The sequence below is a fragment of the Zosterops lateralis genome, assembly GCF_965231275.1.
Source record: "Zosterops lateralis genome assembly, chromosome: 19".
In the NCBI taxonomy this organism is placed as follows: Eukaryota; Metazoa; Chordata; class Aves; order Passeriformes; family Zosteropidae; genus Zosterops; species Zosterops lateralis.
Genome location: NC_139779.1, coordinates 433,604 through 461,340, shown reverse-complemented (window position 1 = coordinate 461,340; position 27,737 = coordinate 433,604). Strand labels below are relative to the sequence as shown.

Here is a 27,737-nt window from a genome sequence, read left to right as displayed (position 1 = left end):
GCGCTCGTTCCCGTCCCCGCGCTCGTTCCCGGCCCCGCGCTCGCTCCCGTTCCCGGCTCGCTCCCGTCCCCGCGCTCGTTCCCGTCCCCGCGCTCGCTCCCGTTCCCGGCTCGTTCCCGTTCCCGGCTCGTTCCCGTCCCTGGGCTCGTTCCCGGCGGCGCGGGGCGGGGGCGGTCGCGGCCGTGGACGCGCCGCCGCCCCCGCCGGTGCCGCCGCTCGGTCGCTCGGTCTCTCGGTCGCTCTGTCGCTCTGCCGGTCGCTCTGTCTCCCGGCAGGGCCCGCAGGGGCTCCAGGGGTCGCGGGGGCCGCGATGTCCCGCGCGGGCGGCAGGACGCGGGCCCGGCGCGCGGGGGTGCGGGCGGCCGTGGTGCTGATCGGGCTCCTGCACCGCTCCCGGCAGAGCAGCGAGAGGAGGTGACGCCGCGGGGAGCGCTCGGGACCCGCCGGGGCTGCGGGGGGGACTGCGGGGCGGGGGATGGAGATCCGGGATAACCGGGGTAACCGGGGTAACCGGGATAACCGGGGTAACCGGGATAACCGGGATAACCGGGATAACCGGGATAACCGGGGTAACCGGGACCCGCGCGGGGCGGGCGCCGGAGCCGGAGCGGGACCGGGACCGGTACTGGGATAACCGTGAGCCGCGCGGGGCGGGCGGCGGGAGCGCGACACCGCAATAACCGCCAGCGCTCCGGGCCGGGGCCGGGGCCGCTGTCAGTGCCGGTATCAGTGCCTGTATCAGTGCCGGTGTCAGTGCCGGTATCAGTGCCGGTGTCGGTCCCGGTGTCGGTGCCTGTATCAGTGCCGGTGTCGGTCCCGGTGTCGGTGCCGGTCCCGGTGTGTGCAGGGGCCGCCCTCCCGCCCAGGTGAGCCGGTGAGCCGGTGAGCCCCGGTACCGCTGCTGTGGCAGACCCGGCGGGACCCCCGCGGTCCCCGGGCCCCTCCCGGGCGGGCAGAGCCCGGCCCGGCCCCGCAGCTTTGTCCCGCCGCGCCGGGAACAGCTGACAAACGGTTTCATCTTTCATCGCCCAAACCACGGGCTGCACTTGGTGCTCAACTTTGTGCCGGAGGAAAAGGCCCGTTCCCAGCGCTGTCCGAGCCGGAATCTCTCCCCCCGCCCCGCTCCGGAGCCGCTCTCGGCCCCAGGGCTGACCCCGCGCTGATCCTGCGGGCTCCCCCGGCACGGAGGTTTCGCCCCCAGGGCTCTGCTGCTCCGGCAACTTCAGTGTTAAAAATAGTCAGGAATACGCAGCCGAACCTCACAGAGTGTGTGCCTCTGGGTCAGGGGGGAAGAGACACGGGCACTGCTGCACACTGAGGTGGTGGTTTTTTTTTTTTTTTTTTTTTTTTTTTTTTTTTTTTTTTTTTTTTTTTGTTTTGTTTTGTTTTGTTTTGTTTTGTTTCTTGGTTCAGTTTGTGATGTTGTACCAAACTGGAATGAATGAAGAATAGATTATTTGGAATAGTTGTTGTAAAATATTCTCCCACTCCCTAATCTATAAGCATGTAAAATCAGAGTGAGGCGACTCTGATCTTGTCTGCCCTCAGCTGTGGGCTGCAGGGTCTGTACCCCATTTCCCAGTGCTGCTGGCACAGGGACTCTGCCTTGGACAGCTGGGGCTGTGGAGAGCAGGATTTCAGTGATGCTGAACATTCCCGGGGAGTTCCTGTGCCACTTGCTGTTGTGGGATATTTCCTTCTCCCTTGCTGGGGTGTGAGGCAGATCATCAAAGCAGAGCAGTTGGAAAAACCCACCCTGCAGGTCCCAATTGAGCAGCAGAGGGTCCTCAATGACCCACCCGGGGCTGGGAACCCTGTGCCACACTCCCTGGCTGAATGCAGAGTGTGGGGACTGCGCTGAGGTTCCCGGGTGGGTTTCACTGTTCCTGCCCCTGCTGCTGCTCCCTGGGTTTGTCCTGTTTAGCCCAGGCCTGTTGTAGCCGCAGCTCTGCCCTTGGGCCGTGGGTTCAGCCACCAGCCAGCAGCTCTTGGGGGGGCTGGAAATCTTTTCTCCTTTTTTGTGTGTGGTAGAGACCCCCGTGTGTGGGGATGAGTGCAGAGTGACGCTGGTGGGGGCCCAAATGCTCCTCTGGATGTTGCACCCCCTGAAACTCCTCGGCCAATCCTGCGTTTGCCTCAAGGGCAGGGGGTGCTTTACCTGTCACACCAAGCAAGACTTTGCCCAAGAGTTCTCTTTCCCCCAGGGACCAGGTTTCTATGAATGAGCTCAGCACGACACTGAAAGTGCTTAGGAAAAAACCTGGCTCTGAACTTGCACAGGAATCTGCCCCGTGGTGTGTGAGTCTGGTTTTCCTTTTTTATTTATTTTTTTTTTCCCCCCAGCATTGTGTTGTGCACAAAACGTCTCAGTGCGCCTCTTGCTGTGGGGTTTACTGAGTACAAGAGTCACACAGACACCTCGAGGGGAGAACAAGACCCTGAGGAGGTTTTTTCCGTCTGCCGTGGACTGAGGAGCCTCCCTGGGGGTGATTGCAAGAATTCAAGCGGTGCTCCACGGTGGTTGTTTCATCTTATGCAAGCTGTCAGGGCCATCAAAGTGACATAATCTGCAGGAAAAGGAAGGGACTGGTAGCAGCATCGTCAAAAGGGACTCTGTTCCTCCACCTGCTCCTATTTGCTTTTTTTCCCTCCTACATTCAGTCTTTGTTCTGCATTTGCAATTGAATTTTGCTTTCCACGAGCCATATGCAAGTCTGGCAGGATGGGTGGCAGCTGCAGAGTCTGTGGTGGCCCGTGTCCCTTCCCTGTCAGCAGCCCAGCAAAGTGCAGCGCAGCACACCAGGCTCCCCTGGCAGAGCCGGGTGATGTGTGCCCGCCCCTCCACCTGCAGGCTGCTCACCTGTGCCCACCTGAGCTGGAGGGGAGGAGCAGGGAGGTCTGGGGGGCTGGCTGCTGCTGGGGGCTCCCCCTTGCTCCTGTTTTCCTCTGGGATTTGTAACTGTGTTTGTACCTCAATGAATTTTCCTCACTATCCCACATGAAGGTGAGGTGATGCTCTGGTGGCTGTCCCGTCACAGTGGAGGGCTGGTGGGTGGGTGGGTGCCCTGTGGTGGGGCTCTTCTCCTCTCACAGCCTCCCCTTGCCCTTTGGCACCGGTGCCACGGCTGATGGAGCTTTCTGGGAGCTGCTCTCTGCAATTTGCAAATTATTGAATCAGCTCAGAAACGGCCGCCCGAGGCTCCTGGCTCGGGTTTGGCAGGAATAGGATCAGACGAGCCTTCTGGTCTGAAAATCTCTGCAAGTGCCTTGGCTGATTTACCCAGATCTGCAGGAAATTGCCACTTTCTCTGTTCCTGCGAGGGAGAGTAGGCAGCACATTTTGTAAAAGATAAAAACTTCTTTTCACCATTACTTGCATATCGAGCCTCGCTGTCCTGGCCTGGCCTGGCCCAGCAGGAAGCCCTTGGCCAGCTGGAAGGATTCCAGTGTCTGCAGAGGTGCAGGCAGAGCAGGGATCAGCTCCTTGGTGTCCCCCCTGCCCAGCAGGGACCCCACGGCCAGGGCAGGCAGCAGGGACCCCAGAGCAGGCAGCAGGGCTCCTGCCTGCTCAAGTGTGGGGCGCTCTGAACTGTTCAGCAATGTTTATTTGCTGTTCAGAGGGGCAATTAAAGCCAATCCCTGGCAGTTAAATGTCACCTTTCTCTGAGCAGGGCTGCGGTCCCACTCCCAGGACAGGACAGGGTGCTGGGGACGCTGTGTGTGTGTGCAGGTGCAGGCTGGCAGTTTGAAAATACGTAATTTATTGCAAGAATTGTAGATGAGAAAATGCTGCACTTTTTTTTTTTTTCTTTTTTTTTTTTTTGCTGACTCTCAGGCTTGGATGTGAGAAGGCAACACTGCTGAATAGGGCTGGGCTGAGCCAGGACTTAACAAGGTAAATCACTTTCTAGGGAAGAGGTTCCATGGCAGGGGCTCTCCCCAGGGGTCTGGCAGCTCTGCAGCACTGAGTGCCTGGGCTGGACCCCCTGTCTGGGGGGATTCTGGAGCCCCACAAGTGTCTGACATCAGTGGGAGCCTGCAGCAGTGCATGTCCTCTGCCGACGTCCTCCCTGGGATGAGTGATGATGCAGCGAGATCTTGCCTGCCTGGCATCCTGGGATTGGGTGGAGAGCTGCTCAAAGTCAGGGCAAGGTTCTTCATTCAGGCACTCACTGCAGATTTCCAGGTGTAAACTCACAGCAAGGTGCCCTTGTCTGTGTTGCAAAAAACGCAGAGTTTTGGTTGAGGCTTGTTTTGTTTTTTTCAGTTTGTGAGCAGCTGGCAAGGGCTCCTGGCCACTGCTGCCCTGCCTGGTGTGTCAGCAGGTGCTCGTGTCCCAGGAGCCAGGGGCTGGTCCCAGCTGTGGGGGGGATGGAGAGGAGCCCCCCAGGAGGGAGGATGAGCAGCCTGTGCCCCTCTCCCACTGCCCACCATGCTGAGCCAGGGCAGGGGGAGGATGGAAAGGGACATGGAAGCACAGTCCCCTCGGAAAACTTATGAGATTGGGCATGGAATATTAAACAAACTAAAAAGGAAGCAGCTGGCAAGGTGATGCCCATCAAGGATAAAAAATGATGAGTCCAAAAATAGAGGCTGTTAATTTACAGGAGAGTCATTGCTGACCTTCTCAAGGATGAGGCATCTGACAGGCAGAACTTGTTGCTGGAGGAGTTTGGTACCTCCTTAGGCCAGGTTTGATCTGTGGAATTAAGCAGAGGTGTTGGGGTAGCCTGGGGTGCTCCCATCTCATTTGTACGTCTCGACAGAGGTAGAGCCAACCACACGTTGTGGAGCATTTCACCACGTCAGGTAACACGTTGACATCTCCCCTCCCCACCTGTGATTTATCTAAATGTACTGTGTAGATCTAGAGCCTGTCTGGGAAATAAATCAGATGGACAAGATGAGGAGGTGGGATGCATTAGGGGTTTTTCATTAGGCTTTAGCTTGAGAGCATGAGAGAAGTGTGCACTCGGGGTCAGGGTCTGGATGGGAACACTCCAGGGTCCAGGCAGCCTTGGCTCTGTGCTGGACAGGACTTTTTAATCAGAATTTTAGTATGTCCGTGGGGTTTACCAAATACAGGATATTAATTTGGAAGTGTTTTAGGACTGTGATCAGGGATGCTCTAAAGAGAAAGACCACACCTGCCCTTGCTGTGTTGGGAGCTCACCAGTGCCCAAAATGGGGAGAAAAATCCCCATTTTGTCCTGCTTTGGAAGGAGCCAGGAGAGCAGCCCTTGGCAGGGGGGCTTTGCCTCCCTGAGAGCTGCCCACAGGTCCCAGGAGGGGGCTGGGGTGGCTGGAGTGATCTTGGTCTCCGTTTGGAAACCCAGCAGTCGGCCCTGCCATAACCGCATTAAGGTATTTCCTTAATTAGATTTACTAAGTATGCAGGATTCTAATTCTCTCTTTTCCTTCTCTCTTAATTTGCCTAATGAGAAAAACAAAGAAATAAAATTACGAAAGCGATGCCCACGTTTCCTTCTGCAGAGGCCGCTGGTGTCCGGCCACGTGGCTCTGGAGGATGCTCTGGCCCATCCGTGTGCTGGTGCCTGGCTGTGGCTGTGGCTGTGGCCATGGCTGTGGCTGTGACCATGGCTGTGGCCGTGGCTGTGGCTGTGGCTGTGGCTGCTGGCTGTGACCATGACTGTGGCCGTGGCTGTGACTGTGGCCGTGGCTGTGGCTGTGGCTGTGGCCATGGCTGTGGCCCTGGCCGTGGCTATGGCCAGAGTGGACCCCTGGGCACTGGGGACAGGCAGAGCCCCCTGGTACCTGCCAGGTGCCCCCTGAGGGGTGAACACAGTGCTGTGACCTTTGGTTACACACTTGATATGGCAGAGGAGGGTGCCTGAGGAGTTGCCCAGTGTCCCTATCCACTGCCACCTCTGGTGTCCCTCGGGCTCTGCAGAGACCCACACCCAGTGTCAGCTGGGACCAGGTCACAGTGCTGGGCTGCCGTGAGCCCCCTCTGGTTCCAAGGTCTCTTCAGGGGCATCCCTGAGGGCTGCACCCTGGTGCATGGACAAATACGTGCTAATTCTCCTCCTGGTTCATTTATCATCCCCTGAGGACCATCAGTTTGGGAAATGGGCCCCAGCCCTTGACCCCGGCGCTGATGGTGGGCTGGATCATTGGCGCCTGTGGTTGGACTTTACCATCCCGGATTCACAGCGCAGAGCCCCGCTCTGAGCAGGCGTTGGGGATGGGCTTGTTTTGCTCTCCCGGAACTGCAGGAGCAGTTCCAGCAGTTTGGCCCCAAAGAAGCAGCCAGCATGTGACAGAGGAACATGTTGTTGAGTTGGGCGATTTTATAATACTTAGACTACGATGCTATGGCAACCCACTACAAATCCCAGATCAAATCAAATTATTTGTGCGCATCCCTGTAACTTTAATCTTTTCAAAGTCGTATCTGTTTTATGCCTTTGAGGCCACTATGCAGCCGAGTGCAATCAGGCAGAGCTCAGGGTTCAAAGCAAGGAGAGCAGAGGATGAGTGGTTTGCTCCAGATCAGGCTGTGCTTTAGTGTCCTAGAAAGTCAAAGAGCAAACAAGGGAAATCTGTCATCCTCGGCGTCTTTCAGCAGCAGAGACATGGTGGGGTTGTGGAGAGCACAGAGGGAAGGAGCCTGATAAACAGTATGGGTGGGCAGGACAGGAATTCTGCTGTTGCCCCACATTGCTCCAATTAATTTATTGCATCCAAAAAATGGAAGGTGCCAGTAGCTCAAATGAGGGGTAACAACATAAATTTAACCTGCTCTGATACGAAGAAGAGAGAAAGAAGATTTATTTTGGTTTGATGTGATGTGAAGCATCAATTCTTGGTCTGGATTCACATTTGGACACAATGCAATGGGTATTTCCCCAGTGACTCTGGCTCAGTCCATGCTGCTGGCACAGCCCAGGTGATGCTGTGACTGCCCTGGCTGGGAGTAGGATGATGCTGCTGGTCCCACTTGGCCTTCCCAGCCTCCCTGCAGCCTCCCCACTGCCTCCTTTCTGCCTCCCCACTTCATGCCCTCAGAACCCCCATGGCACAGGGCCCTGCTGAGGAGGGGCTGCAGGCCCAGGTGATTGTCACGAATACTGGGGCTTGGGAGGAGGGGGCCTGGAGGGCGGGAGGGCAGGTGTTTGCAGGGGCAGGTGTTTGCAGGGGCAGGTGTTGGCAGGGGCAGGGTGCAGCCCGTGGCAGGAGCCGTGTGTTTTGGTGCCCGTTGCTGTGCACACGGTGCTGCGGGAGCCATCCCGGGGCGCTGCCATGGGAACCAAACCTCCTCACGCCGAGATAAACAGTTGGACATTTTGGCCCGGTTTCCACAGGACTAACCTGGCAGGGACGAGAGGAAACTAAATTAAATCTCAGATTTTCTGACTCCCGGGGGAGCATCTGGCGGTGCCGCTGTGCGATGGTGTGGCTGCCTGCCCGGGAACTGCCGGGAGAGAGGGATGGGAGTCTTGTTCAGGGGAGGGCTGGGGCCATGCTTTTCCAAAGCTCAGGGGACTTCTGGGGGAGACTGTCTTGACAGCTCCATGGCACAGTGCTTTCCACTTTCCTGGGGTCTTGCATCATCATGATGGCTCTTGGTACTTCCAAATCCGGTGTCGGGGACAGTGTTGGCAACAGGGCCCTTGGCTGGGTGTCTCCAGACCCGTGCTGGGGTGTCCCTGGCTGTCCCTGGCTGTCCCTGGGTGTCCCTTTGCTGCCCTGATGGGGAGGGTGCCAGAGGGAGGGGAGCCCTGGGGATGGGCTGCCACAGGAACCCAGCCCTGCTGTCCCTGCACCACCAACCCCACACATGAGGCCTGGCAGCCCACCCTGGGCACGGGCTCTTCTGATGACTCCTATCACCTCCTCACACCGTCTGCTGGGCTTTTTCCTCAGATTCCAGATATTACTGTACAGGCAGCTGCACACCGCGGCTTTGCCAAGGGAGATAACCCTTATCTCCTGCCTGGTGCGCCGCCTGGGCCGGGGGGAGCTGACACGGCTGTGTTTGGTTTTTTCCAGGAAACAGGAGCTGCTGAACAGCGCGGATGTGACGGCCCCGGAGCGGCCCCTGTCCCCCCCGCTCACCGCCCCGCCGACCATGAAGGTGAGATCCCTGGTTTTGGAACATCCTGAGGCTTTTCACCTCTCGGGCTGTCCATCCCAGCGGGCACCTGCCTGTCCCTGCAAACCTTCCTGCCCAACCTGTTCCGGGCACTTGGCCTCCCAGGGGAGCCACCCTTTGGAACAACAAGACATCTGTCCTGCTGTGCCTGTGGCTTGAGGAAACATTAACACAGGGAGGTGTGGGGCTGGGCAGGGGTGGCTCAGCCCACTCAGCTGGGTGCCCATGAGGAGGTCTGGCTGCGTGGCTGCTGCAGGTGGGGATGAGGCCTGGAAGGTAATGGATTTCTCCCTGGTGAATGCTGTGACACTTGGGGGAGAGTGCTGGGGTGGGATTTTGGCACAGCTCTGCTTGCTGCCCTCCCTAAGTGGCAGCTCCTGGTGCAGGGTTCTCTTTCTGGTGCTTTGCTTTGTGGCCCAGGAAGGCTGGCTCTGAGTGTGCAGAGCTCCCTGAAGGGCACAGCCTGCTTTGCTCAGACCCTGTGGGTATTTTCTCACTGCAGCAGGTGGGTCTGGTGCCCCCACGGGTCAGGTCTCTGCTCTGGCTGCGGGTGGAGCAGGACCTGGAACTATCCAGGAACACTTTTGTACCTGGAGATAAACAGGATCCAAACCAAGCTCAAACTAAGGAAAAGACTTTTTAAAGAGCATCCAGCTGTGGGCAGAGAGCTGTCTGAGCCTGGGTTTGGTTTTTTTTTGACCCTGCAGGGGCAGTAGGTGAGGTCTAAAGCTGGGAACAGCCGGGGCTGTGTCCAAGCCACAGCTGCCCCACCTGTGCTGGCAGCCGCAGACTGCTCGTGCTGTAAACCCGACCTTTGCTCACCACAAATATTAAATATCTATCTCAGACTTTTTTTTCCCTTTGATTTTCATTTCCTCACCCCCTCCTCTGTTTTTTCCTCTATTTTTTTTTTTTGTCTTTTGAAAAAAATCAATCTATTCTAAGAGCTCACTAAAAATGATTCCCCGCGCCTTTCCCCTCGTTACCATGACCCCTTTTTTAATTTTTTTTTTTTAATTTTTTTTTTTTTTCAAATCACTCACGTCTCTCGCTTTTCAGTCTCCCCTGGGGCTGCAGCGCTGCCCCTCCTGGGGATCAAACCCGGGCGGGATGGAAGGAGGGCTGAGAGAAGGGCCGGGGCGGGCGCGCCTCCAGAAAATCCACTCACGGGTTACTGGGAGTGCCGCATCCACCCAGGCGTAGTTTGGCCGGGTGATTTATTTGTGTGTGGCTGCCAGCAGGAAGAGCTGGGATCAGGATCAGGGCTGGCCGGCAGGTGCAGCTCCTGGGGTGCTGTGCCAGGGGGGCACAGAGCACCGGGACCGCCGGGAGCGCAGGTAGATGGGGCTGGGAAATGGGTTACCTGAGCTCCGGGGAGAGCAGGGCTGGGCTGAGCCATCAGTGGTGCTGGCAGCTCTCCCGGAGAGCCTGTGCCCGCTCTGGTGGCGCTCCTGTCCCTCAGCCGAGGGTGGGGGACACTCGCCCTGTGTCTCTGTGCGGTGGCTGCAGCTCCTGGGGCAGCACAAACTGAGGGTTTCCCTGGAGCAGCTCAATAATCTCTTTAGTTCCTTTGGCAAGTGGGGATTAACCCCGCGCTGGGCAGCCCAGCACCACTGGGAACAGCTTCACCAGTGCTGCTGTGATTAAGAAAAGAAATTATTCCAACCCCTGCTCAAACCGTGCACAAAGTTTGGCATTTGAGGGGGTCTTGTGAGAGTTTCTGGCAAGGGCAGCTGCAGCAAGGATGCTGAGCTCCGGGCTGGGCTGGGTGGGAGCCCCTGGTCACAGCCAGGGAGCAGAACAAGTGCCTGGGGGGTTCCAGTGTCCCTGCAGTGCTGTGGCTTGGACTGGCCTGCCCTGTGTCTGCTCTTATCGAACAGTAGATTTTCCTTCTTTTCTTTTCAGTCGGCAGAATTCTTCGAAATGCTGGAGAAGATGCAGGTGAGCAGCAATGTGCATGCCGGTGACTGGGGGTGTTTGCCCCAGCAGAGTCTCTGAGGGCAGAGGCCCCACTGCAGTGCTGGGAGGCCCGTCCTGGGAACAGACCCCACCTTCCAGCTGCTTGGGTTGGAGTGATCTCCACGTAGCAAAATACCCTCGTGTTGGTGGACTGACCCCCCTGTGTTGGTAGAACCATCTAAATTATTTGATGCATTCTCATTTTGTTCCAAACAGGCACCAAAACTGGAAGAACAGAAGTCGGGAAGCCAAAAGCACAAGGTTGGTTGATTTTTGTTTCTTGAGGAGATCTTTTCAAGTGTCCCCCCCTTATCTCAGAGGTTTAATGTGATGGTCAAAGACAGTCACTCAAAGGGCTGGAAAGGATTTAGATGTTATCTAAAAATAAGGCACTGATTGAATTGCAGAGATGGGAGCATGGTGCCTGTAAATCCCTGATCCAGCTTTATGTCCAGGCTGGTGCATTTCAGCTTCCAGCTGTGCAGAGGGGTTGGGGTTTGCCACCACACTGGGAAGCTGCACCAGCAGAGGAATTCCCTCTGGGCAGGACTTAGCCTGTGTTGATGCCTTCCTGTGAGGGGCCAGAGGGTGCTGGAGACACTCCCTGGGTTGGGTGGGCAGGGCTGGGGTTTTGAGGGGCAGCTGGTGGGGAACAGATGGTCATAGATGGTGTTTTGGTTCCTTTCTCCAGGAAGACTACATCCCATACCCCAGCATCGATGAGGTGGGTGCCCTGAACCCCCTGAACACTGTCTAGTGAAAGCCTTTCCCAAATTGCTGATGGCAGAGGAATTGGTGAAGATTCTGTTTCTGAGAGGAGCTGCATAAAGCACGTTCCCCCCTCCCGACCTTTGTGGTTTTTGGCTTTTCCTCAGTACCATGTGCTCTCTTCTGTGACAGAGAAGAGGTTTCAGGGAGGGACTTGTCCCCCCTGGTGTGAGGGCTGGGGTCTGCTGCAGCAGGGGGGCAAAACATGGGGCAATGAGCTCTGCATCCCACCCCCCAATCCTGCCTGACTCCTCGTGGCACATGTCTCTGCAGATCCTAGAGAAGGGCAGCCCATACCCCCTGATCATCCTGCCCCAGTTTGGGGGATACTGGATAGAAGACCCAGAAAACCTTGGCACGCCCACCTCATCTGACAGCAGCATCTGTGAGGAGGAGGAGGAAAACCTCAGCCCCAGCACCTATGGCTACAAGCTGGAGTGCAAGGGGGAGGCCAGAGCCTACCGCAAGCATTTCCTGGGGAAGGTGGGTTCCTCTGCTCCACAGAGTTGCACACTTTGGACTAAGAAAACTCTCCAATCGTGAGCAAAATGGGCAAGTTGTACAGTTTCCCTCTTTGTGAGGAATGGAGGCACGGGTGGGTTCCCAGCATGGCAGTGAGGTCACATATTTGCCCCTGGCCCCACAGTCAGGGTCTCTTGGGACACCAGTGGGGACATTGGCTCTGAGCCTCCTGTCCCTGGGGACCCGTGTGGCCATCCCTGCCCTCTTGCTCACAGCCCTGGTCCTGGAAGGGGGTGTGGGTGTGTGAGTGCTGGGAGGGTGTTGGGGCAGCAGGTGAGTGTGCAGACACTGTCCTTGCCTTCAGCACGTTGCTTCCCGGCTGCTAACGGGCTGTTTTCTATTTTTAGGATCATTTAAATTTCTACTGTACAGCCAGCAGCCTCGGAAATCTGATCCTGTCTGTTAAATGCGAGGAGACAGATGGCACAGAATATTTAAGGGTTATACTCAGGTATGGAAAAAAAAAAAAAAAAAAAGCTTTGTTTAACAAAATATTCTCTCTTTGGGTGTCCCTGGTTCTGTTGCTACAGCAAGGGCTCGAGCTTGAGCAGCGTGTGGAGGGGCTCTGGGTGGGATGGGAGGGAGTGGCAGCATCCCTGTGTTGCTGTGCTGGGGCTGCTAAACCTGATAATGAACGTGAGACTCTGATCTGTTGCTAAACCCACTGGAACTGAATGTAAACCTCTGTGGGTTTAATCCTCCCTGGGATAACACCAGTCACTTCTCTCACCATCCCTCCATAAGCTGACAGGACCCAGCGTGTCTGAGCCGCTGTGTCATTTTCCTCCAAATTATGAATATTTTAAGAGCTGCAGAGATGAGAAGACAAATTTGCTCCCTAACCAGGGCCAACAAATGCAGCACAACAGTGTTTCCCAACAGCAGGTGCTGCTTTGCTGTAGGCACTCTCTGACATCTGTCTGCTCACTGTTGTTTCTTTGCTAGGTCCAAAGTGAAGACATTGCATGAAAGGATTCCATTGGCAGGATTCAGCAAACTCCCGAGTATCCCCCAGATTGCAAAGGTGAATTGCCTGGCTGGGACACGTGCAGGAAAGCCTGTGCCAGTGCACCTCAGGCACCGTTGGGAGGTGTTGGGCAGGGTGCCTGGGCTCTCAGGTCAGGGGGCATTGGGTGGTGCTGTGTGCTGACCCTGCTCTTGGTTTCCTGCTGATCCCTGATTTGACCTGGGGGGACCTGGGACTTGTCTTGCTGCATCCCCAGGGGGGCCAGCCAGGCCATGGGGCATCCCAGGGATGGGATGGGATGTGAAGTGGGGAGCTCCTGCTCTCGAAGGCTGTGTTTGGCTTCTTTATAAGCCATTCATGGCTGAAGTTTTGGCCAAGGAGCTGGCACTGACTGCTCTTTCCCCTTGCCCACAGGCCTTCTGTGACGATGCCTCCGGCCTGAAGTTTAACCCAGTTCTCTACCCCAAGGTGAGGTAACCTGCTCAAGGTGGTCCTGCAGGGACACTGAGAACCACACCCAGTGTTGAAAACTTTTAGCCTAATTATGTGGGAATTTGACTTCTTTCCCTCTTCCACTCCCCTGGTGCTGCTCAGCTGTTTTTGTACCCTGCTGCAGCTCCAGTGGGCTCTCCTCACCCCTCACCATGGATCTTTTGGCCATCACATTTTAAACCACAATTGGCATTTTGCTTTCCTGCAGGCATCCCAGATGATAGTGTCCTATGATGAACATGAGGTCAACAACACATTCAAGTTCGGTGTGATCTATCAGAAGTTCAGGCAGGTGAGTTATCCCCACACCACTTTCATGGGGCATGTCCCTGTGCCCCAGAGATCCACATTTCACGAGCACAGACTCAGCTGTGACGTTAAACCTGCCATGTGCAGCACCTCGTGTCACTGGATGTCCTCACTGACTGTGTTTCTCATTGCTCGGATGTTTTCCCCACTCATTAAAAAATGATACGACTGAAAAGTCTCAGTGTGGAAATCAGCCCACAAGCTGCTGTAGGGAAAAGCGGATGTGAAGACGGATTTTAGCAGGCGTGGTATTTTAATCAGATATATGTTTAGACAGCTAAACAGCTACGTTTGTCTGGAGGGACTGTGGGCTCTGAAGAGAGGCACTTGCTGGAAATGCTGTCATTAGCAGGGAGATTCTGCATGGGGAGTGCAGAGCTCAGCCTCAGAACTCACTGAGAATTACTCTGACAGGCACTCTAATTATCTTACATATTGCATTTTGGGTTGGATTGAGTGACTCACGCAAGGCCATAATTAGGGTCTCATTGTTTGGAAATACAGCAAGCGGGAGATGATTAGGGATTTTTCAACAGAGGATTCACTTCTGGTTTGGTATTGCCTGGATGTTATTCTAAGGTCCTTGCTGAGGCTCAGAGGCTCTCAGCAGCTTTACCCCAGGCTGTCCTGGGTGCTGAGTGGGCTGTGGGTGGTGGTCCCAGCTGGGGAGCAGCCTGTGGCTGTGCAGGACACCACGGAACAAGGTGCTGGTCAGCAGGGACCCCATAGTGGAGCTGGAGGTGACAGGGGATTGGACAGGCAGGGAAATTGGGGCTGCCAGCAGACGCACCCTGTGTTTTGTAGACCCAAGAGGAGGAGCTGTTCGGCAATAATGAAGAGAGCACAGCCTTCAAGAACTTCCTAAGTTTTCTGGGAGACACCATAACTCTCCAGGACTTCAAAGGGTAAGTTAGATAAAAAGGGTGATTTTACAAATGCATTAACAAGAGACCATGTCATATGTAAAAATATCTACGTGTGAGAACAGAAGTCATCTCGCTCATGAGCGGGATGTGCGGAGCAGAAGCAAATATAGCTTTGGCTTGTTTTTCAAAACTGGGGGAGTTTAAAAAAAAAAAAAAAAAAAAATTGGAGCTGCCAAGAGAGAAAAACTTCTTTTCCTGCAGCTTTGAGGTTGTGATAAAATCTGGCTATATTCAGCCATAGATGGAAGGAGGTCTGTGGAAATGTGCCGTGCCCTGTGTCGTGGCTCAGCCATGGTGCCTCCAGGGTGGTCACTGCAGCAGGCAGAGACCCCACTGCTGGTGAGGGATGGTGAAGCCACTGCTGGTGCCCATGTCTGTGGTCAGCCCTGGCTGTCCAGCCCTCCCTGCTTTACGTTCACCCTGTATTGCAGGCCAGTGACAGCCATGGCTGGTTACAACACATGACGCACGGTTTGTTCTTTCCCATTTGCTCGTTGCTAGATAAAGATAAATGAGCTGGGCTGTTCCATCCTGTCCCCTGACAGCTGCTGGTGCTCTCTCTGAAGCTTTCAATTAATATCTCTCCGTTTCTCTCCGCCTTTCCCTTGATCTCCAGTTTTCGAGGAGGCCTGGATGTCAGCCATGGGCAGACGGGAGCGGAGTCTGTGTACACGGTGTTCAGGGACAGGGAGATAATGTTTCATGTCTCTACAAAGCTGCCTTTTACCGAAGGAGACACACAGCAAGTAAGAGAGATGAGGTTGCATGCACAGAAGGGGCAGAGTGGGGATGCACTGACACTGCCCTGCCCAGTGTCCTGGGCACTGCCCAGCCCTGGCACTGTGGGAAGTGGCTCCTTGGCTCCCCAGCCCGGGACTGGCACTTGCTCCTGCAGGAGCAGAACTGCCTGGTTTCACTGACCCAATGATCTCCCTTTTGGTTCAGCTCCAGAGGAAGAGGCACATTGGCAATGACATCGTGGCAATCATCTTCCAAGAGGAGAACACCCCATTTGTCCCAGACATGATTGCCTCCAACTTCCTGCACGCCTACATTGTGGTGCAGGTGGAAAACCCCGAGGCAGATAACACATCCTACAAGGTGAGGGCAGTCCCAATGTGCACCCACCCATTTTTGCATCTTTTGACAAGGGCATGGAGTGACAGGACAAGGGGGAATGGCTTCCCACTTGCAACAGGTAGGGTTAGATTAGAGATTAGGAGGAAAATCTTCCCTGTGAGGGTGGTGAGTCCCTGGCACAGGGCTGCCCAGGGCCCTTACCCTGTGCTCAGTGATGCAGTCAGTGTTAGGCCTGGTGGGGACGTGTACCTGTCTGCTGAACACACACACAGGTGTGTTATGTGTGCACTGTTACATAATGTGTGTGTGCACAGACATCAGTGCATAAAATACCTGTTTGTAAAACAGCTCATTTGTTAAAGAGTTTGATGGTCCTCAGTGTTTGGATGTGCCTTGGAACAGTCTGATGTATCACCAGGGTGTAGGTGGCATAAACCCTGTTATCCGTGGGAATAACATGTCTGTTGACTCCTCAGGTATCAGTCACAGCCCGGGAAGACGTTCCCTCCTTTGGCCCACCCCTGCCCAGCCCACCGGTGTTCCAGAAGGTAGGAGCTGACAGGGAGGCATGTTCCGAGCTGTAAAAAAGTAGATGTGCATGTCCAAGATGTTTCCAAGCACACCAGCTTGGGGAAAACAGGACTTCTGGAATTGATCTGCATTATTTTTGGTTTCCGTTGAGGCCCCTGGTGTTTATGGTGGGGTGAGTGACCATGCACCACTGCATGGCATTACTTGAGCCAGGAGACAGCAGCAGCTCTGGTGCTGAGGCACCTGTGTTGGTGTGGCAAGCACCTCAAACCCATCTGGGGTTTCCCACCAATGCTACCACATCTGGAGGGACTGCTGGGTGCTGTGAGCTTGGGTTTTGTGTTGGTAGAGCTGTGGTACCAGAGATACAGAGAGTCTTACACGGGTGGGTGTTTTCCACCTCTCCCTGCAGAGCCCCGAGTTCCGGGAGTTCCTGCTGACCAAGCTCATCAATGCTGAGAACGCCTGCTGCAAGTCTGACAAGTTTGCCAAGCTGGAGGTAACACTGCCCACGTGTCCCTGCCTGGAGCAGGGTTTGGGGAGTTCTCCCACTCCTCCTCAAAGCCACCCTTCCCTGTTGACCTGGGTTGGTGCTCTGGGGACGAGAGCATGGTGACCATGGGGCAGGCAGTGCCCTAAGGATGCACGAGCTGGTGTCACAGGGATTGGAGCCACTGCTCCTCCCTTGGAGCCCTGGCTGAGTCCTTTGTCCCTCCTGCAGGACAGGACACGGGCTGCCTTGCTGGACAACCTTCACGATGACCTCCACGGGCACACCCAGACCATGCTGGGGCTGGGGCCTGAGGAGGACAAGATGGAGAATGGGGGTCATGGAGGCTTTCTGGAGTCTTTCAAGGTAAAGTCCTGCCCTTGCCGACAGCAGAGCTAAAAGGCACCTGGGGTTGGCATGTCGGGGGACAAGAGGTGTCCCTTGAGGGGAGGGTGGCCAGGGGAGGTGGGGGCTGCTGCCACCACTGCCTGCTGAGCCTGCCAGGTGCCCAAGCTGGTCCTAATGGGAGCAAGCATAAGCTGACACAGTCACATTGTGAGCATCCCCATTGAAGTGACTTCTCTGACAGGACATGTCCAGCTCATGTTCTGGCTGCTGGCTGCCACTGCTGTGGGATAGGGATCAGGATCCTGGGGCAGCTGCCACAGCAAGCGGGTGGGAGGTGATGAGCTACAGGAAAAGGAACGGATAAAGTGCTGTGGAGGAAACTCTGAGCAGCCAGTGGCACTAGGGACAATGACTGGCTGGGCAGCAGGGACATCCCTGGAGGTGGAAGGCAGCACCTGACTCTGAGGGGGTATGAGGCATTGCCAGGTGTCTGTGATGCAGCTGCCCTGTGGCACAGAGGGGGCTGGTGCTGGGGGGTGTCACTGTCAGGGCAGGGGGGCTGTCCTGGCTGCCACTGTGCTGGGACAGCTCCTGCAGTTACCTCAGGCACAGTTATCTCCATAGCACAGAGAAGTGAGACTGGTGAATGAGTCACCTCATCCTGTACCCGAGGACGGGCTGGGGAGGAGGGTGCACAGCTCGGCAGGCCCTGCTGCAGAGCTCAGCTGGGTCCTGTTCCAGTGTGAGACGTGTAGGAATGGAAGTGCTGTGCAGTCAGTCATCCATCACAGCCTTCATGTCAGGGTCTCAGCTGAGGTTAAACAGGGGTGTTCTGGCACTCTGTGTGTCTGAGGAGACAGACTGTGCTCTCTTGGCTTTGCAGGGAGTGCTGGGGTGGGAGGTGAGCCCCGTGGGCCGAGCTGGGCTGCGCCTGCCCCAACGCCTGGGGCCCGCCCTGCTGGGCTGCCTGCTGGCTTACATCCTGCACCGTGTGCTGTCAGAGTGACAGGGGACACAGATGGGAAAGGAGGGCTGCAGGGGCTCAGACCTGCTCCCCATCCCATCCTATCTTTTTACCTGCTGCCTTGCACCTACGACCCAGCCTGCAGACCCATCCCCTTGGCCAGGCAGCCAGGGGACCAGTTCCCAGAGGTGGGCAGAGCTCAGTTCTGCTGGTCTCTGAGTGAGTGAGAGATGCCTTTGCCTCTTGTGTGGGGAAAGGAGCCACTCCTCAGGGCTGGGGTGTTGGGGAACCCTCCAGAGTTCCACAGACCAGGGCAGGAGGCCGCAGAGTGTGAACACTCTGTGCCTGCTGCTTTCCAGCAAAGCATCTGGTCACTTTTACCTAAGAACAACACCGAATTGTGTATGAATTGCTGCTGACCCCAATAAATTCAGTCTGATGGACTCTTGCTTGATGTTCATTATTGGATGGGCAGGAGGGGCTGTTGGGGCTGTCACCTTCAGCACTGGAGGCTTGGTGAGAGCTCAGGGCTGCAGCTTCCCCTTACCCTGGTGTGACCCCCAGAGCCAGCAGCAGACAGCCTGCCTGCTGCAGGTGCAGGGCTGGCACCTTCAGGAGTTTGGTCTGCCATGGCTCATTTAGCCTTTATCCTGGGCTGGGATTCAGGGGCTGGAGGAGCAGCAGCCATGGCTGAGGGAATAGCTGAGAGGATCTGTCCTCCCTGAGCCCAGGGAGAATAGTGGAAGGTGTGCACACAAACATGGCTTATGGCTTGGCTGTGGTCCCCATTCCTGCTGGGGCCTCTGGGAGGTTGGCCAGGCAGGAGGCAAGGCTTGTGGCTTGTGTCTATGTCTCCTGGTCCCATAACTGCAGTCCTTGGTATCACAGAGCAATGGGGGGAAAATCTGATCCTGTGGTGGCTGTGGGGCTCCCCAAGGGCAGCCCATGCCCAGCTGCAGGTGTCAGGGCTGTTGCTGGGGTGTGCTTGCTCTCCTCTATGCCTGGGGATTACCTGAAGCTGGGGAGGAGTTCTGGGGACAGCACCTGCTGGGTGGTGACGACCTGCTGTCCCCTCTGGCACAGAGAGCCATCCGCGTGCGCAGCCACTCCATGGAGACCATGGTGGGCAGCCAGAAGAAGCACCACGGCAGCGGCATCCCCGGCAGCCTCAGCGGGGGCATCGCGCACAACAGTGGCGAGGTGACCAAGACCACCTTCTCGGTGAGTGTGTCCACATGTCCCCCTGTCCTCTGTCCCCCTGTCCCTCCATCCCACTGTTCCCTCCTCTTCCCACCCCTCCACAGCCCGACAGGTCACTGCCTTCTTCCGATGCAGCCTGGCAGTCCCCTGCATGGGCAGCAAGGGTAAGGGTGAGGGGGAGACTTGAGCAGGCTGTGAGTTTGGGTGCCTTGCTCAAGCTTGGGTTTATTTTGTGGAAGAACCAAAGATAAGCTTCCTGGGGTTTTGGCCCCCAAGTAAAAGGAGATAGAAAAGAAGTTCTGGCATTATGTGGTTTATAGGTGCACAGACAGTGCAGTTCCTCTCAGGATGTTTAGTCTCTGAACTCCCAGGAGAGAGCTGTGCTCTCAAACCCAGATTGTCCTGTGCTTCCAGCCCCCTGTCCCAGCTGCTGCTGCCAAGAACCAGTCCAGGAGCCCCATCAAGCGCCGGTCAGGGCTGTTCCCTCGCCTGCACACGACCTCGGAGAGCCAGGCAGAGAGCAGGACAAGGTGGTAAGTTTATGGTGGTGCCTACAGAGCATCTGCCACTCTCACAGTTTATAGTTGGTGTTAGGTAGTAAAATTTGACCATCCTTTTTAAGTCTCTTGTATAACTCGTGCAACCTGTCTCTCTGTGCCCTCAGTGACAGTGTTTCTGGAGCCCAGAAGACGCCAGATTTGGGACATTCTTCCCAAGAGATGAAATCTGAAACCTCATCCAACCCCAGCTCCCCTGAAATATGCCCCAACAAAGACAGGTGAGGCAGAAGGAGCCCATCCTCCTTCCACCACAGCTCAACAGACATTGAGGAATTTGTCAAACAAAACCATATCTAAATTTTAGTGAAAATAATTCTGATATTAAGGGAGAGATTCTGTTGATTCATGAGCACAGCTCCTTTTTGGTCTTTACAAAGAAGAGCAGAGAGCAGCATTTGACTGAGGTTGCCCAAATCCCCAGGGCACAGAAGCTGCTGTGCCTGTCCCTCCCTGCCAAGGCAGGGTCAGCTTGACCCCAGCAGGGCTTCCTGCTGGGCACCTCCCAGTGCCTTATCCCACGCCCTCAGGAGTGGTTGTGTGCTGAAGAACCCCCAAAGGTTCATTCCTACAGCAGCACTTTGCTCCAGGCGTGTGCAGGAGCCTCTGTCCCCCTGTCCCAGCCCAAGGTGACAGCCCTGTCCCTGGTGACAGCCACCCGCCCTTCCTTCGTTCCGCCTCTCTCCAGGCCTTTTATCAAGCTGAAAGAGAACGGGCGGTCGAACATCTCCCGTTCCTCCTCCAGCACCAGCAGCTTCAGCAGCACGGCGGGGGAGAGCGAGACCCTGGAGGAGTACGACAGCGTGGTGGGTACCAAACCCTCCCTGCAGCACATCCCTCGCGCCCCTCGGCTCCCTGCTGCCTCCACACCTCCGGGCTCTGAGGAGGGAAGTGCCTGCCAGCCCCCAGGTGCCTCCTCACTGCTGACACGGAGAGGCTTCACCCCATCTCTGGGCGTGGGGAGGAGGAGGGTTGGTGGGTTGCCTGGTGAGACATCGGAGTGTTGTGGCTGCCCCATCCCTGGAGGTGTCTAAGAGCAGGTGGGACAGGGCTGGGAGTAACTTGCTCTAGTGGAAAGTGTCGCTGCCCAGGGCAGGGAGGGTCTGATTCGATGGTGATGAAGGTCCTTTCCAAACCAAGAACCCAAACCATTCTGTGACACCCCAGTGAGCCTTGGAATGGCCTGGGCACTGCTTGGTCTGCCCAGGCGGGTAGGTTGCGGTGGGCAGGGGTGCAGTGGGGCACTGGCAGGGTGTGGGGAGGAGCTTCCTGCAGGGAAAGCCATGTCCTGTCTCTGTGAGCAGGGGAGCCAGCCCTCCACGGCGTCGCCCTTCAAGCAGGACGTGTTTGTCTACAGCGCTTCGCCCGGCAGTGAGAGCCCCGGCGTGGGGGCCACTCCTGTCATCATGAGCAGGAGCCCCACAGGTGGGTGACAGCCAGACTGGCAGGGGACACCAGCTCTGCCTTCACTGCTGGAGCCACTCAAAGCCCCTGGGTCCCTGTAGTGGAGGGTTGGAACGGGCTCTGTGGCTCTGGGATGGAGGAGCCCCCACACATATCCTTGTCCTGGTCCCAGGGTGAGGCAGCAGCTGTGCTTGCCCTGGCAGGACAGGCACCCACGGGGTGTGGGGCAGCCCCATCCTGACAGGGCTGTTCTGGAGGGATGGCCCCATGCACTCTAGTTCTGTATTTCCACGGGGAATTTGTTTCCTTTCTCAATTAGAGCACAGAGGTGGCTCTTGCTGTGCCTTTGTTCCCTCTGTCTCCCCTGACAGGCATGTGCAGTAGTCGTGGAAACTCTGGCTCCAGAGGCCGAGCCATGACTCACAATTATTTAATCAACAAGCAGCTTCCTGTGGTCTTGGCTCCATTCCTCTGCTGCCAACCTGCTCACCAACTCCATCCATTTCAGTCGGGTGATTTGCACAACGAGGTGCAACTCAAAAGGGCAAAAGAGGCAGGAAAAGCTCTTTGCTGGCCCATCCTGTGGTGGCAATGCAGGGAGACAGGGGATGGCTGCAGTCACCCCTCACCCACAAATCCCCATCCTTGAGCCACAGACCTGCCACAAGGCACCACCATCCACGTGGAGACAGTGTCAGCAGAGGAGCTGTTTTGGAAACAGCTGGGAAGCACAGAGAGACCCAAACAGCTCTGTAACTGGGAGTATTGCAGGCAAAATGGGGCCATGGAGTGCAGACAGGCTTTTTGTGTCTTGGCACCCCACAGGTCCTCCTCCTTATTTCATTAGCGATTTTCTGAACCCTTAAACCAGCCCCTTTTAATGCTTGGAGTGTTTATTTTGTATTTTTCCTGCCAAGAGCATGAAAATCCACCCATACATTATATGGATCAGTCATTCCTTGTAGCCTTTTTAGTGGCATTTCCAGGAGAAAGGCTGTGAAATGTAATTAAGCCTCAATTTGTTCCATCGCAAACACTTAACGTACAGCTTTTGCCAAACATTCAGCCAAGGCAGACTAAATATTGGTAGCACTCCTGACAGCCCATTAAGTGCCTAGCTGGGCGAGTGCAGCCAGCACTACAGCAAATATTTTCGTTCACAGTTTATTATTTTTGTTCTTTGTTTGTCCTCTCCTTCCAGCAGATCTAAAGAACAGAAACTCTCCGAGGTCCAACCTGAAGTTCCGCTTTGACAAGCTCAGCCACAGCAGCTCCAGCATGGTGGGTGCCAGGGCTCTCCCTGTGGGTTGTGCAGCCCTGTCCTCCCTGCCTGCCAGGGGGGGTCTGGGCTCTGGGGGTGACCCTGGGGCCCGTGAGGGACAAAAGGGAAGGGATTTTGTGCCTTCTTGCCCCTTTGTTTGCAACCCACCCCATGTTCTGTTCTTTCACATAGAGCCACTAGCAGGAGGAAGTAATGAACTTGTCACAGGTGAGTGTTGGAGTGTTTTGCTTTGTGCACAAAGGCTGTTTGGGGGCCAGCTGTGTTCAGCCAGCCACGGCTGCTCACACTTGTTAGAGCCTGTGGGATCCATACTGTACCTCAGAGCACCTTAAACGCTGCTGTGGGTGAGGGAGGGAGAGGGCAGGATCAGTGACAGTCTGCACCCACCTGTGCTGCTGTGTAGCTTTACCTGTTCCTTTCTGGAGCATCGTGCTCCTGCACCTGCTCCCAGGGCCAGCCCCCAGCCCAGCTGGGTGCATTTTCCCAGTTAACCTTTGTCAAACCCTGGTGCTCATCTCCAGGTTTGCTGTGCTGTGCCCTGAGCACTGGGGTGGAAAGGCAGTGCAGGCCCTTACCCCTTCCAAAAATCCAAGGGGAAATGGAAGATTCATGAGATGGATTTCATGGGCAGAGGTAAAGGGAGCTCAGTGGGATTTACCTGGGTTCCTTCTATTCCATGACATTAAGGGTGTCATTAGGAAGACCCAAGATGAGAAGAAGAGCCCATAGAACTTGAAATGAGAGAAATTTACATTTCTGAAAGCATGGGTCTCAAAGAGCTGTGATTTTCACCCCATCACTGAGTTTCCTTCTCCCACAGGGAGTGATGGGTGGCCTGGCCCTTTTGGGGAAGGGCACTGCCGTGGCTTCAGCTCCTGGGACAGGTGCTTCAGTAGCCAGCACCTCAGGGGTGGCAATATTCTCCTTCCACACTCCTGACACTTTTATCCTTTTCTTCTTTGCACAGAATGTTTCAACAAAGGGAAAAATCTTCAACACCCCATGGGACCACGCACGCCCCGGCCATGGGCAGCGAGGGGCCCTGGCCTGCCAGCTGCCTGCTACACCAGAAAAGAGCTCCCACCTTGCTACAGTCCTGTCCTGACAGGGACAGCCACCCTCTCACCTGGTGTCCCTAGGGACAGCCACCCTCTCACCTGGTGTCCCCCTGTCCAGGTGCCCCCTCTCTGCCTGCAGGAGGGGATGTGTCTCTGACTGTGCTGCACACACACGTGGCCAGGGCCATGTCCCCTTCTGGTGCTGTGCTGGGTCACCCTGTGGTGCCCACATGAGCTGCAGCTGGTGGGCACCATCCATTCCCCCCGTCCCTGGGTTGCCTGGCAGCTCCTTTAGGGCAGAGGGGCAGCAGGAGAGACATAGTTTAGGTCCCTCCATGCTTTATTTGCAGCTGTCAGTAGGGAAACACGGGGTTATGTTTGTTTTTGAGGGGTGGGAGGTCAGGCCAAAGTTAGGTACTAGTGGCTCTGGGCAGTTTGCCTTCCAGTTTGCTGTTGCTCTTCTCTGGGGTTGATGGGGAAAAACCTCCCTGGGGGGGTCCTGGGCAGCTCCCCCAGAGTGGGGTCTGCAGTGTCTCTCCAGCCATCCCCCAGCTCCTTCCTACACCCCCAAATTCTTGGGGCAGAGGCAGCCCCTCACTCCAAACCTGCTCAGTTTCTTGCACAAGAGGCAGGTGAGTGACTTGGCCCAGGGAGTGGAGCTGGGGATGCAGCCAGCTCATCTTCCTTGGCAGGTTTGTCCTCCCTGCTTTGTCCCTGCCCGACACTGAGCACAGGCCTGGGAAAGGTGACCCAAAGCTCAAGCTGTGGTCTGTCACAGCTGTAGCTTTTCTAAATACTAGAACTGGAAGCAGAGAGGATTTACCTGGTGGGCTCTGCTTTGCCCTATGGCTTGGATCACCAGGCAAGCAAATGCATAAAACTCTGGTGATTTGTGAGGCATTAGCCTGCTCCAGCCCTGGCAGAGTCTGTCCTGCTGCTTTTGAGCAAGCTCTTGTTATTCTGAAAGGATTATAGATTCTGCAAGGTAACTTTCCCATAATGCCCTTTCCCAGAAAATACCTCTCTCAACATGCCAAGAAATCCTTTTGCTCCTTTATGGAACTTCGTGTGAAGTTTCCTGAAGCCTGTCCATAAATTTCACATTGCTCATAGGTTTCCCTTACCCATTCTCTGGAAGACAGGCCATGATGCTGCAGAGATATTCCCCCATGTCCCCCCAGCCTGTGACCTTTGGGAAACCCTCACGAAATCAGGTTCTCAGTCTCAAGTGAACACAGTTCTTCGAGTTTGTGATTCCTACTGAAAACAGGACTTTGAGTGCCAAAGTCACCTTCGCCCAGTGGGTGCTCCAAGGGGCACAAAGGACCTGACAGCCCATTTGAGGAGGGGGTGCAGAATTGTGCTCCTGGATCAGCCCTGGGCAGCCCCCGTGGCTGTAGCTGCTCCTGCTGCCCTCTCTCTGGGGCAAGTGGATTCAATCCTCACCTCCTCCCTGCCATCTCCCCAGGCCAGAGATGAGCCAAGCCTTGCAGAACCTGCTCTGCTCACCCTGGTCCTGCAGGGAGGTGCTCCCCGAGAGCCTTATGATCCGGTTCACATCGGTGCTCCACTCTGCTGTAATTAATCCATGTGGGAAGGCTGCAGCTATGATGGGAGGGGAACCAGGTTAAAGGAGAACAGTTGTGAAGAGGCAGGGAACAGTCTGACCGGCCCTAGGTGCTGTGCAGGACTAGTAAATATCAACAACTCCCATGGGGACGCTCCCTCCTGCTCCCAGCCAGCTGCATTTCAATAGAGTTTAAGCCTTTTGGAAGAGGAGCATGCAGTGTGCTCAGCCCAGCCTGTAGCTGTAGGTGTCTCAGGATCACACACTTTGCTGTTCAGCACTTGTCTGATGATGCTTCAGTAGCACTTTGAAACCCACCCCCAATTCCCCTCTTAGAAGCTTTGGTCTGATTTCCTGAGGCTGCACAGTGGAACACTGACTGGTGCAATGACTCGCTCCCAGGGTCTGCTCTGGGTTTCCTTTTCCCTCTGAGAAGTCACTTGGTTCTGTGGATGTTGTCATTCCTATGGGTGTTGATCTCTGTGAGATCTTTCAGCAGACGATGCAGTGGCTACTGTCAGCTGGTTTGCCTTTTTTTGGTTGTTTTGTTGCTTTTTTTTCACTTGAAACTGTGGCTTTCTTTTTTGACCTAGATTGGTTTGGGAATTATTCAGATGGGACTAACGGGCAGAACAGTGTGAAGCCTCAGGGAGAGTTGCAGTGTTCTGGACTTGTCTCTCCTGTGCTGGAACAGCAGAGGTGCTGGGGTCTGGCATGAGGCTCCTATGGGACATTTCCAGCACTACTCACCTAAAACCTGCTGTACATCCTCAGCAGCAGCTGAGTTTGGAGCACCCACAGCTGCCCGTGCTGGGCTGGGCCTCCCATCCCGCCGTGTCCAGGATTGTCCCAGGGTGGGTCTGGGGCTGAGCTGTGCTTGTGTCACATCCCAGGGACTTCTGCACTTCCAGCACTGGGTGAAGGTGTTCCTGTACATATTTTGCAAAATGTTTGTGCTTACAAGTGACACTTACACATCTATACATATATAAAAGGGAGATATATATATATATATGTATATGTATGAAATATATATATTTATATATATAAAGGAAAGGATCCTTAACTGACACTAGAATTATTGGGCAGTGCATTTTCCTTTCTGATTCCACTGTTTCCATGCACACAAACTTCTGCCCTGCTCAGAAGTGACACTGCAGAGGGAGCAGAGGGGGCTCAGAAATGCCTTAGGGGGGTGATGGGGAAGCCCCTCTGTGGGGACAGTCTCTGTTGCTGGGGGCTGCTCCTGTTCCTGCAGGATTTTGGTCCCTGCCCACTCCCAGGACCAGCTCCTGGGCTGGGTGAGGCAGTGGCAGCTCAGGTGCAGCTCCACACCTGGTGCTGCTGTCCCCAGTCCTTGTGCTGGCTGGGACCTGTCCCCTCCACAGGGGCTGGTGTGCAGCTCCAGGGGCTGGCACAGAGCTGCTGCTCCGCCTGGGCCTCCCTTCAGGAGAGCACTTGGCATCTTCTTGAAACCCCACGGAGCCAAAGCACAACACAGAAGTGCTTTTTTTTTTTTTTTTTTTTTTTCTTTCCCTTTTTTTCTGAAGGAAGCAGGGGATCCTAAGCACAAACTCAGTTTTCTTTCCAGAGTTTTTGAGGGTCTTCAAGCAGCCTCTCCCTCCAGCCCCCCGCATGCTTTCATCGCCTTCAATGAATGTAGCACTGCCTGTGTCCTGCTAAGGGAAATGCTGGATTTATATCAGAGAATGTGAAGAGAGAGAGAGAGTTAAAGAGTGAAAATTAAATCTTGAAGAAACGTATCTGACAAAGTTTATTTTTTTGACGTAGAGAGGCAGTGCTTTGTAGTTTTCTGGTGACCTATGTCTGTTGTAAATAATGTATATTTAATTTATTGCTATGGTAGCAGATTGTTATGTATAAAACTAAAGGTTCACAAATGTATATTTTGTTGCTTAAATGTGTCTTTGCAGAATTCACAATAAATAACATATTTTGTGTCCATATACGTGCTCTGTGTGTGTGTGGCCATGTAGTGACAGCTTCAGAGGAGCCCTATGGGGACTTTCCCTTGAAAACCAGGTGAGGGCAGGGAACGGGGCTGAGCTTGGCAGGGGGGCCTGGGAGAGCTCAAACACTCCAGCAGGGAAAGCAGAGAAATATCAGAGCACAGGGAACCTCAAACGGGGAAATCTCTGCTGGTGCTCCCAACTCTGAGAGCAGAGCAGCTGAGGAGGAGTCAGGGGCTCTTCTGCAAACACTCAGGCATTTAGAGAACTGTTCTTTTTGAACTGAAATTAGTGTCCCATAAAGCTCCATATAAGCCAGTCCCTGTCAGCAGCCAGCCCGTGTGGCAAAGCACATTAAACAGGCAACAATCAACAATTCCCGCTGTCTGCACCAGCCGAGCTCCCCTCGGGGCATCGGGCTCTGGCATTGCCTCTGGACAGCCCGGGTAGGCTGACAAGAAAATTGCATTTCCTCTCTCCAGCTCCTCAGCCTCTTTTCAAATCCATTTTAATTTTTTTTATTATTATTTTTTATTATTATTATTATTATTATTTTTTTTTTTTTTTTTTTTTTTAGTATTTTAACAGGGGTGAGGGAAAAGGCTGCTGTGGGAGAATCTGGGCAGCTGTTGGGTGTGCGGTCAGTGGGCACTCAGCCTCTCTGGTACCACAGACAGTTGTTACATGGTGCAAAGTCACTGACAGCTCCCCACGTTCAGAGCAGGGTCAGCCTTGAGGGGTTTAAAAAGTTAAGCTTTAAAATTAAATAGTGTGAGACAGTGTTGACGGATAAACAAGTAGTTTAGAGATGTGTTTTAAAAGGTTTAAAGAAATCTTTTCTAAACCTGGCAGATGGGCAAGTTGGGAATTAGTGGTCGAGTATTCCAGCCAGAATTTGGAAAGTTTCCCACAGAATCGGGATTCTAAAGTCTGGTGGGAGGGGCACTCAAATACTGCAGACAACTGGAAAACAAACTCAAAACAGGCTGCTCAGCCAGAGCTACTTCACCCACTTTCATAGTTCAAACAAACTCTGAGTGCTGCAGAAACAAGAACCTAAATCCAGGTTTCAGAGGAGTTTGCTTGGAGTCTTTAATTCACTTGGTTCCAGCTTTCCACAGCCCTCAGAGCAGAGTCCCAGCTGATTTGGGCCGAGAATTGCAGAAGTGCCCAGAGCCAGAGCTGGACACGGTGCTGCTGCCCAGAGTGGCCCTGCCCAGGTCTGGA

The 27,737-nt window shown here is 54.9% G+C and overlaps 1 protein-coding gene across 9 annotated transcripts in view; it reads left to right on the top strand.

Moving 5' to 3' along the window:
• RAP1GAP2 (RAP1 GTPase activating protein 2) overlaps window positions 1-26,476 on the top strand; it is a 52,679-nt gene extending 26,203 nt beyond the window's left edge. For 4 of the 9 annotated variants that reach the window (XM_083875208.1, XM_083875203.1, XM_083875200.1 and 1 more), the window contains 23 exons: window positions 8,014-8,098; window positions 10,022-10,057; window positions 10,292-10,336; window positions 10,767-10,799; window positions 11,117-11,326; window positions 11,713-11,816; window positions 12,311-12,389; window positions 12,747-12,800; window positions 13,033-13,116; window positions 13,938-14,038; window positions 14,676-14,805; window positions 15,005-15,160; window positions 15,616-15,687; window positions 16,083-16,169; window positions 16,392-16,526; window positions 18,556-18,693; window positions 19,087-19,205; window positions 19,337-19,450; window positions 19,918-20,035; window positions 20,534-20,654; window positions 21,835-21,914; window positions 22,087-22,122; window positions 22,883-26,476. In XM_083875208.1, the coding sequence (XP_083731334.1) occupies window positions 8,014-8,098; window positions 10,022-10,057; window positions 10,292-10,336; window positions 10,767-10,799; window positions 11,117-11,326; window positions 11,713-11,816; window positions 12,311-12,389; window positions 12,747-12,800; window positions 13,033-13,116; window positions 13,938-14,038; window positions 14,676-14,805; window positions 15,005-15,160; window positions 15,616-15,687; window positions 16,083-16,169; window positions 16,392-16,526; window positions 18,556-18,693; window positions 19,087-19,205; window positions 19,337-19,450; window positions 19,918-20,035; window positions 20,534-20,654; window positions 21,835-21,914; window positions 22,087-22,095 (2,110 nt within the window). In that variant the 3' untranslated portion in view covers window positions 22,096-22,122; window positions 22,883-26,476. Of the gene's footprint in view, window positions 1-8,013; window positions 8,099-8,311; window positions 8,393-10,021; window positions 10,058-10,291; window positions 10,337-10,766; window positions 10,800-11,116; window positions 11,327-11,712; window positions 11,817-12,310; window positions 12,390-12,746; window positions 12,801-13,032; window positions 13,117-13,937; window positions 14,039-14,675; window positions 14,806-15,004; window positions 15,161-15,615; window positions 15,688-16,082; window positions 16,170-16,391; window positions 16,527-18,555; window positions 18,694-19,086; window positions 19,206-19,336; window positions 19,451-19,917; window positions 20,036-20,533; window positions 20,655-21,834; window positions 21,915-22,086; window positions 22,123-22,882 lie in introns of those variants that run through there. The other 5 variants (XM_083875204.1, XM_083875201.1, XM_083875205.1 and 2 more) reach the window with 4 other exon arrangements.
• The last annotated feature ends 1,261 nt before the right edge of the window (window positions 26,477-27,737 follow it).